Below are 10678 nucleotides of genomic sequence, written 5' to 3' on the forward strand. Positions count from 1 at the left end.
ATTTACATTTAAGGTATTCTAATCTTTAGTGTTCTCTGCATTATATTATCAATGAGCTCAAATACATTCTTAATACTGCCATTACATTATCAAGCTACCTATATACATTCTATCACAAAATATTCTATGGTTTTCCATCTACCCACCTTGTTAGAAGATACATTACTTCAAATTAGTTCTATGTATTAGTATTAAATGGATCGTTGAGCTACCTAGATTTATTCTAACTCAAATTATTCTATGATTTCTCATTTACCCACCTTGTTAGGAGATACATTACCTCAAATTAATTCTATGTATTAGTATTATATGAACTGTCTAGCTACCTATGTACATTCTAACACAAATTATTCTATGATTTCCCATCTACCCACCTTGTTAGGAGATACATTACCTCAAATTGATTTTTGGAATTGAAAAGGAAATAATTATCTTGTTACCTTACCAAAGGCCATAGCATAATAGATAATAGATAGATCAAATAACTTATGTGTATGTTACTTAAAATCTCTGGTACATGGTTATATTTTACTTTACAGGGTAGCTTTGTTATAAATTGTGTTTTCATTTTATTAAAGCTTTATAGAAAGGTTTTAAGGGTTTTTCATTTTTATATTTGAGTCCTTACATGGTTTTAGGCTATTTTCTGCTTTCCCTAGCCCTTTAAATTCATATACCCTAGAACTATGTAAACCGCTGATCTTTTTTGTTTAAGACTTTAAAAATATATAACTTTTAATTAAGCTATTAATTCTAAAAAAGTATTTATATTTACTAAAAAAATATCAGATCGACATAAAACTTGGTGGGCAAATGTTTTAAGATTCAAATTTTTACTACGAGACCATATTTTGTTTGGATTTAAAAGAGTTAAGTTAGATAGACTAATCCTTATCCTCTTTTCTAATACTAGTGGCTGCTGCACCTCTAGCATCTAGAAGGGAAGGTTAGAAAAAGTGTCTAAAACCATACAAGGACCTATGTGAAGCCTCCCTAAAATGGAAAATTTAATCGGCTCAGTAAAAACTCACTACTTTATATTATAGGATATAAAGTCTAAACCAAATTTTTGTTTAAGCTATGTGGATATGAACAACCAATAAATAATGTTTTTAATCTTACAACAAGTTTTTATTATTATCTAAGAAGTTTTAACACCTTGATGAGCACTAATAACCTCCCTTGTCTAAGAAATATAAAGTAGTAATGGTTTTGTGTCTATAAATTAAGATCTCATCTGATAGGGTTCTCTATTTTAAGTAAGCTTCACATAGGTCTTGTGATGGTTCTAGGCTATTTCATTTTCAAATTTATGTCTTTGTTTTCAGCTTTTTTCTAGCCCCTTTGAATGCAGAGCCCCTAGATGCTAGGGGCACATACGCTAGTTTTTAATAAATTGATAGTAAGAGGTTAAATTTATTATATTAGGTCTATAGATTGCTTGTCTAATATAAATATAAAGACAATTATAATAATATTTTCATTATAGATTTTGATTATTCTATACCGTATTGGTCTGATATAAAATGTATAAAATTAATAACAAAATCCAAAATATTATTAGTCAATATATTGCTTGTCCAATATAGAATGAAAACAAGTTTAAAATAGGATTACTCTATATGTTTCTGGTCTAATATAAAATGTATGAAAATGATAACAAGGTCCAAAATCCTTAAATGGAATCAGTAACTTGATATTCAAAAACAGTTTTAAAGATTATTTTTAATCATTTTTTTCAACTTTCTGTCTTTCTTATAAACTTGCTCTCTCTCTCTCTCTCTCTCTCTCGCTCTCTCTCTCTCTTTCTCTCTCTCTTTTTATCTCTCTATTTTTTTCTCTTTATCTTCCAAATTATCCTCTTTTTCTCTGTTTTATTTTATCTTGTTTTAAAAACTTTTTTCTAATTTTAATTTCTTATTTTTATTAATACTAGCAATTGCACCCCTAGCAGCAAGGGGCTCTTTATACAAAGGAGTAGATAAGAGCTGAAATATAGCCTTAAACCATTTCAGACTTCAATCATAAAAATAATACAGCCTAAAACCCCTCTGGGATATATGTATCTTGGCATTTGAATTTTTTTGGTAGAAGAATTCAAGATACAAACATTTAAAAAAACCGGAACGTGAAAAGTTAAAAATTTGGTCAAAATTTGGAATCTAGGTATGCTAAAAATTTGCTTTATGTCGAGAAAGGAACTTGTTAGCTTTACAATAACAGAGTTAAATAAGAGGGCGAACCCCTTTTATGGATTTGGGATACAATGTGGTTAAATGTTCGTCTTGGTTTTATTATGCATTTACAAAATTATATGCTTAAGATATATAAGAGTATATTGGTTTAATCCTTATAATAAAGTAACAGGATGTTTGTGTGTCTGTGTGTTTGTGTGTCTGTGTGTTTGTGTGTTTGTACCGAAGGATCTCGCTAACCACTGAACTGATCGGGTTCTCCTTAACAGGGTATATTCCCATATGTCCCGGGAAGGTTTATAACTATTTTGGGGGAGGGTACCACTACCCTCCCTAGAGAAATTAAATTTTTTTTTAAATTTATCGATTTTAGAAAGAGAGTTCAACGAAAAATAAACGTCAAACGTTAAATAGCTATATTTTGAATATAAATAAAAACAATTAAAGTGCCACTAGAGGCCTCTAGGGGCGTAGCCGCTAGTCTTATATAAAAGTAACAGGCTGTCTTTTTGTCTATCTGTCTATGTGAAAATTGATCTGGACAACCGCTGAACCGATATTGATCTCCTTTTATAGTAAAATTTCTTTTTAGGTCCAGGAAAGGTTTATAATTATAAGAGAAATCCCTCCTAAAAAATATCCCCCCCCCCCACAATTTTTCTACTTTTCTTTTTAAAACTCATCCGCATCTCGTTTGTAAATAGCACTAAAAATATTAATAGTCAAAGCTATGATTCGTCTATTGCTACTAAATCTAATATCTTTTAATATTTCAAGGTTTCTAAAATTAACCATTGGAACTGAAAATGTTTTTGCAATCGGATTCCTTTTTGGCTTCTAAAATGACATTTTTAGGTATAAGGGAATGTTAAAGAATATTTTGGAACTTTAAACTTTTTGTCTAACATAAAAAAGAAAATAATAATTCTTAAACAATTTATTTTCAGCAGGGTTTGGCAAAAACAGCAATTAAAAGCTGCGTGGCTTTCATAAGCCTCATCATAAGTTGCATTGCTTCGAAGCCACCAAATAAACTTCGCGGCTGCTTGAGCTACCCTATCAGCCTCTCTATCAGCTGCGCAGCTTGGCGGCTTTTAACAGCTGAAGCCGATGTAATATTCTTTCAACCAGCCTAAGCAAACTTAAGTAGCAGCCAGCCTCGCCTAACTGATTGAATTTGAGAAGGTGCTTTGTAGGAAAAATTAGAACCTTCAGTCGCTTCTACCTAATGCCACCAGAGGAAACAGCGACATCCAACCGCAGCCGCAGCAGCAGATAGCCATACACAGCGGCAGATGTAATTAAAATATCAGTCAGATTAGCTGAAATATCTGCATATTAATAACCTACAAATTTTAGCTACAAATTCAAAAAAAAAAAAAAAAAATACAAAAAATAAATCTTATATTTGTCATTAGTTCTAAGAAATATTAAAAAACATATCATTAAGGAGGACAAAATACTTTTGCGTATTTTTTCGAGAAGTATGTATTTTATGAGAGCTGGCTAATTCATTTATCTCAGAGAAAGATATATGTATTGTGTCAAGAAAATCGGATTAAAAACTATGTAACTTTTTTTGGGTGGATTGTTGTTATCCCTTAAAGTGCATAGCAAGCATAGAACTTCTTCATTTGGATTCTTCATGCCTCTCCTCTGCGGGGCCTATAAATGCATTGCCATAAACCTTCGTAGCTACACTGTACCTAATATAACCAAACCAAAAGTAAAAAACTAATACCCCATCCCATAGGCGTCCAAGGGGGGGGGGTAATGGGCCATTTGGCACCCCCAAACGATTTTGGGGGTGCCGTAGGCACCCCCAAAATTTTGTGAACAATACCCCCCCCCAAAAAAAAATTACCCCAACGATTTTGGGGGGGGGGGGGTATTTACCCCCCCAAACCATTTTGGGGGGGGTAATTACCCCCCCCAAAAATAAATGTTCTTTATAAAATTTTTTTGGGGGGGGTATTTACCCCCCCCAAATTGAATGTTCTTAAAAAAAAAATTTTACTGAAAATTTTTTTTTTGGGGGGGGAGGGAGTAATCACCGTCCCCCCCCCTAAAAAGAGTCATAGTGTGACTCGAGCCTTGAGATGTAATATATTTTATTGTCTTTTTATTGTCTTTTACATAATTTGCATCGTGGCAACGCCCCTTAAGGGGCAATTCGTCGTATTTTTAAAATGGCTTTTGATAGTTTATTTTAGGATAGGTTATATTGGTTTAGGTGATTGCCCCACATGGTTAAGCAATTGGCCCCCCGCAGGGGCTAGAAATAGGAGAGAAGCTTGTGTGAAAAAAACGAAGAAACGCCCCTTAAAGAGCGTTGCCACAAAAGGGACTATACCCCAATATAGTCCAACCAGTTAAAACAGTTCTTAACCATGATAACAAAAAATTTAATAGTTTGATCATGTTTTATTTGCTTGGGCATTTATAAGGGCTAAAACCATCCCGGGGATCTATGATGTAATTGTAAAGCACTGAAGATTCCATAAAATAGATACCTAACTAAATTAAATATTTCATTAAATAATGAAAAAGAATTTCTATAGGCGATTTCTTTTGGGAGGATGTCAGGGTGTCTCAAAACTAGTTACCAGGACCTATAAGACGCTTCACTTTAAAGTATAATCATATTGGTTCATTGGTTAGTGAGTTAATTATTGTATTTTTATGTTCTAAAGAATGAGATACTACTATATATTTGAATAGTAGTGGCGCCCTTAGCATCTAAGAACTCGTGTTTTCTAAAGGGTAAAAAGGGAGGAGAAAAATAGCCTAAAACCACTCAAAGGATTGACCTATAATAGTGTGGAACCATCATGGGATCTATGTGAAGCTTTCCTAAAAAGGAGAACTCAGTATTAAAAGTAATGAAATCTGAAGCTATAGTCAAATAAACCTTACTTACTACTTTATGTTATAGGATAGTACTTATTAACTTAATAGATTAGGTAGGTGCTTTTTTTACATAATTAAATTACCCCCCCCAAAAATTTTACCCCCGGGGTAAATTAGTTTGGGGGGGGTAATTACCCCCCCCCCCAACAGATTTGGGGGGAGTATTTACCCCCCCCAACAGACTTTAGGGGGGGTAATTACCCCCCCCAATCAAATTTTACCCCCGGGGTAAAAATTTTGGGGGGGGTAAAAAAAAATTTCGGCGCGCTTCGCGCGCCATTTTACCCCCCCCAAACACGAATTACCCCCCCCCTAAAATTTTTTATCCCCCCCCAAAAAAAAAGCTTGGACGCCCCTGGCCCCATCCCCAATCAATTCTTAATTTATTTTTTTGTACTCGACTAAACACGTTCAGTGAAATCTACAGTGTACTTTTAGAATTTAAAAACTTCAATTGCAACACTTTTTTTGTCTTTTGGAATACAAATTCTGTCCCTGAATTCTTTTTATGACCTTTACATGATGTTTTAACTAAAAATTATTGTTTGTCTAAGCTTAAAACTACACAGGATGAATGATAACAAATTAAGTTGAGCTATACACAATTGTTTCTCATTTTTTCGTGGCGAAAATTTTCTTGAATTGCATTATTATTATCAACCGTTGCTTGATGATTCCTCAAACAAAAAGTCATAATATGAGAAGTGATGTAACTCTTAAAATTTAAAATTATCCGCTTATTTTGAGTTAATATGGTGATTCATAAGATAATTTGGCCCGATTTCACAAGCATAGCACTTCTTTAACGTAGGTATGTCGACGATATCAAACATCCTGATTTTAACGTAGTCTGACAAAATATTAATATCGAATTTTTCTTTATATGTATGTTAATGTAAAGTGTATTCTGTTAAAATTGCGTAATAATGGATGTATAATATACGTGGATATTGTGGCAGGGGAAGAATTGTCGTTAATTTAGCTTGCTAACATGTAACTCGTTTATTGGTCTATTAGTTCATTCAGTGGGAGGGGATGGTTGGTAAAGGAGGCGGAAGGGGAAACCGTTATCTTTATTAGAGAACATGAAAATTTGGTGTAAAATCAAATTAATAATGTATCCAGAAATGTAAAATTTTCTAAATAAAAGGTGTTTTTAAAGTTTTTTTATAATAAAAATTTTTAAGTTCTGTAGAAATAAAGTAATTAAATTTCCCCTTACATAATTAAACCACTGGGCAATTAAGCACATAGTAATAAAAAGTTAAGCAAATAAAAGAAAGTAAAATCAACTGTTTAAACAATATAATACTCATTAAATATACACCTGTTAGTTTTAATAAGAATTGATACAGTAAAGGATTAGGAAAACAAGGATTACAATGTTTAGAAGTAGCGTAGTTCGAATATGAATGAAATAATTTATGCAAATAGCAAAGACAGTCAAACAAACGGACAGACAAACATTGTATATTAGAAAATTTAAAGAGAAGTCTAAATATAGAAATTGAAATATACATAGCAAAAATATAATGAAATTTAAAGAATATATTTTGCAAAAAAAATCTTCCAAAATTAAACTTTAATAATTTTAATGATTAAGGGAAATGAACACTTTAAGAGAAAAGACGCTTATATACATGTAATTAAACCGATAAAAGTACTCTACATTTGCTAAATACTAAAACCTAAGCAATAAAAATAAATTGATATTTGAAAAAAGAGAGTGAGGGGACATTAGACTGTTTATTACACTAGTCCCCAAAATTTTATAATACCGTTTCCTTACTAGTTGACATAAAAACCTTAGGGACTTTATTAAATTTTGATTTGTTGGTTTATTAAGTTGACTGTCCTGACGCTTCATCCACCAAAGGTAATCTACAGTAGGGGAAATTTTGTGTATCATAATTGGGGGTGTACATAAATTTATGGGCTATTGTCTTATCCCTTTAGATCCCTGATAAAATGTGTTGTAATCTATTTACCCCAGCTGTCGTATATTAAACTTCAGGTGAGTAAATAAATAAGGACTATATAATCACATTTTAAAGATAAAAAAGTCAGTTAAGTTTTATCTTTCAAGCAATGCAGCATCTTAAGAATATATATATTAAGTATTATTTTTTTAAATGTGAAATATTATAGTTTTAAGGACATGTAGGTAGGATGTATATATGTGTGTTTGCAACAAAAGATCTCGCTAAATATTGTACCAATAGGTTTTTTTAACAGGGACCTGAAGGGGATAAGACAATTGGTGATATATCAATAAACATCTCCAATAATGATACACAAAAATTACCCCTTTAACTAAAATTAGTGGTTGAAACGTTTAGACACTCCGCTTAATGAATCAAACAATCAAAATTTAATAAAAGTCCCCAAAGTTGTAAATCCAACGAATAAGAAAACTTAAATAAAACTTTGGGGACTAGTGTAATACCCCAATGTCCCCTCCCTCCCTGGTTTTTCCTTATAGATGTTCTTTTAGGTTTAAAAAAATATTTTCTCTTCCAGAATTCCCCAAAGTAAAAATTCAAAATGTTTGCATACCTCGCTGTTCTGTTGTTTGCTGGCGCTGCCATTGCTGATGTTGTCCCTGTTGAGGACTGTGGTAAGTTAAGATCTCTGAAACGGATACAGTTAGTTTGTGTTTAAAAGCACGTATCTAAAGTGATCAGATTATGGCCGATAAATTGATGTACATCCCCAATGTTAATACTCCAAATTACTAATTCTGTAGATTACAATTATTGGTTTAAATGTTTGAACACAACTTATTGAACCAACCAATCAAAATTCACTCAAGCCCCTAAAGTTGTTATGTCAACGAATAAGAAAACGTTATTATAAAACTTTGGGGACTAGTGTAATAAACAGTATATTGTCCCCTCTCTCTCTCTCTGCTATCAATGTCATGCCCCTTACATCATTAATTGTTAAGGATCTTCTGCGACTATCGCCTCCCTGGAATTTGACGGGTGCACCTCCCTCCCCTGTGAGGTGTTCCACGGGACCCATGCCACTGGCAGGATCAACATCCAGGCCAACAGTGTCACCAACACTCTCACTTGCAAGGTAAGGGTAGGTAGCTGTGTTTAGTGCCCTAGGAAAATGGGGATATATATCATTGCTTTTTGCCTAACTATTCTATTGACGTCAGGAAATACCATATATCCCATCTCTTTTCTATGGGATTTCTTTCCCCCTTCTCTTTCTTTTTCCCCTACTATGACGTCAATAGAATAGGTAGGCCAAAAGCGGTGACATTTATCCTTTTTTCCTGGGAGACTGGACACAGCTAAAAGGTGTTTTCAGTATGGCTTCGAAACCGATTAATATCCGCTGGATTAGAACCGGTTCATAGCAATAATGAAAAATCCTATATAGCATCGTATTACTGACAATTTTACACGGATATTAAGATAAGAATCGGGCTAAAAAATTGGTTGAATTTTTCATTTTAATATCCTCGGAAAACTGTCTACAATACTATGCAATAAATAACTATTAATTTCTGTTATATGTGATTCAAAAGCAATTCACATAAACTTCATAACTCAAATGTTCTTCCTTTTTTTATGAAGACATAGAGTTGCACTGATTAATTTTATGTCTTATTATCCAAGGAATTATTATGTTGTGTGTGAAATAAATATATTTATAACATCATAACAAAATTCTATGTTTACAATCTAAAAGATTTAAAAAATCCTCTGTAATTATTTTGAGTTGTTAATCTTCATGAATAACACCTTATGAATCAAATACAATATTTTTAGCTTGCTGGTATGATTGGGCCTATTGAGCTGCCATTTGATGGTTGTCCTTCCAACGCGTGTGCCTCTATGGCATCTGGAGACTGTCCAACTGAGGTCGGAGAGAACCTAGTCTATGAACTTGACTTTGAGGTAGAGTTGATTGATATTTTAGCAGTGGAGCTATTTTGTAACTAGGGTATGTCTGAATTACAATCTATTTAAATACTGAAAACATGAAAATAATCTTATTAGAGCCACGGTAAATGGTGATGGTATCCAACATTAATGAATTTCTAACAATCGATATTGCACCAGATTTTCATGTACTATTATAATGTAATACTCGCAGCTGGCTAAAATAACAAAACATCCTCCATATCCACCCTCTTCAGCCCATTCCCACACCTCCCACTAGAAAAACCAACTAACTAATAAATGAGGCCCATATTAACAAGCTAAATTGATGTCTGATTTTCCCCTGTCGATCAATATATCCTTGGATCATATATTGTCATTATTTGTTTACAAAACTTTGCCTTTTTACTTATAATTATAATTTGGATGTATTAAACATGCCTTACATTTTGTTCCAATTAATTATTGATTGTTTACTTTACTTGTGAACATAACTGTCCTTGTTTAGATCCTGGATCTGTACCCCACCATTGAGGTTACCGCCAAGTGGAGGCTGTTGGACGACAACGGGGCTGACTTCATCTGCTTCAAGCTCCCCATCTCAATCAAGAACTAATTTTTTTCTCCCAACCCGTTTTTTTTGTTCATTGTCTTTCATATTTAAAAGTTGTATTTTGGAGTATTTAAGGCAGTTTATAAATTTTATTTAAATTTTCTGTTTTAGACTTGTTATGAAATAAATTTTTATTAAAAAAGATGGTTTTAATAATAAATGTATAAATATAGATGTATAGTCTAGACAACTACCCTCCCAAAGTGGTGAAGACCCTTTTCTAGCAAATTGTTTTCTGTTCTGTCTGTTTATTACACAAGTACCCAAAGTTTTATAATAACATGTTTTCTTATTCATTGGCTTAAGAACTGTGGGAACTTTAGTAAATTTTAATTGGTTGGTTAATTATGAATTTTTGAAGGTTTCAATCACTAATTCTAATCAAGAGAAGGGGCAATTGGGGACGTATATCAATTTATCGGCCATTGGCTTATCCTTTTGTTGTGTTCTAGTTCTCAAGCTACTTTATACTTACTAGCCCGCCTAATGTTGAAAAAGGATGGAAAAGTCTCTTTGAACCCCATGATGAACAGGACACAAGAACTCTGACAGAAAGGACATTAGATCTTGTCCAGGAGTGCTACGGAGTCAGAATTCCTGAATCTGACATAACAGCAGTACATGAACTAAAAAACAACTCAGTCCTGCTAAAAATTTGGAACAGAAAAAATGGGTCACCCTATTTTGATTTGGTTTCCGCTGTCAAAAGAGGAGGAGTAAAGAAGTCATATATACCGAAAAATGGAGGCGGGGATATGCGTGGGGAGGGGGTCAAGAATGAGGGGTATGGGGACCAGAAGGAGGGGGAGGGGGACAAGAAGGAGGGGGAGGATATGACCAAGAAATGTGACTCTTCACATCCTGGACCGAAGGTAAAGTCATACATTCCCAGACAAAGGTTCTTCATAAACTTCCAACTAACTAAAAATCGTTATAAGATTTTAGGTCATATCAAATTTCTAAAGAAAAAAGGATCCATTCACAAATTTGATACAAACCAAAATGGAGACATTAACATGACTGTCAAAGAAGGCGAAAAACCCGTTTGGCTAACTTACTAT

General features: G+C 33.3%; 1 protein-coding gene across 1 annotated transcript; it reads left to right on the forward strand.

Annotated features, from left to right (window-relative positions):
• The first annotated feature begins 7588 nt into the window (after positions 1 to 7588).
• LOC145314599 (NPC intracellular cholesterol transporter 2-like) lies at positions 7589 to 9621 on the forward strand. Its single transcript, XM_080154589.1, has 4 exons — positions 7589 to 7722; positions 8053 to 8186; positions 8891 to 9019; positions 9513 to 9621. The coding sequence occupies exons 1-4, from the start codon at positions 7650 to 7652 to the stop codon at positions 9618 to 9620; spliced, it is 444 nt and encodes a 147-aa protein (XP_080010715.1). The 5' UTR covers positions 7589 to 7649; the 3' UTR covers position 9621.
• The last annotated feature ends 1057 nt before the right edge of the window (positions 9622 to 10678 follow it).

This window comes from Acartia tonsa, chromosome 3, assembly GCF_053477335.1.
Source record: "Acartia tonsa isolate MP-2025a chromosome 3, ASM5347733v1, whole genome shotgun sequence".
NCBI lineage: Eukaryota > Metazoa > Arthropoda > Copepoda > Calanoida > Acartiidae > Acartia > Acartia tonsa.

Excerpts from the sequence above, each read along its gene's own strand:
- LOC145314599 (XM_080154589.1), top strand. The coding sequence starts at position 7,650 with ATGTTTGCATACCTCGCTGTTCTGTTGTTTGCTGGCGCTGCCATTGCT. Across the intron at positions 7,723-8,052 it reads TGTCCCTGTTGAGGACTGTG|GATCTTCTGCGACTATCGCC; the intron begins GTAAGTTAAGAT and ends TTAATTGTTAAG. Across the intron at positions 8,187-8,890 it reads CCAACACTCTCACTTGCAAG|CTTGCTGGTATGATTGGGCC; the intron begins GTAAGGGTAGGT and ends CAATATTTTTAG.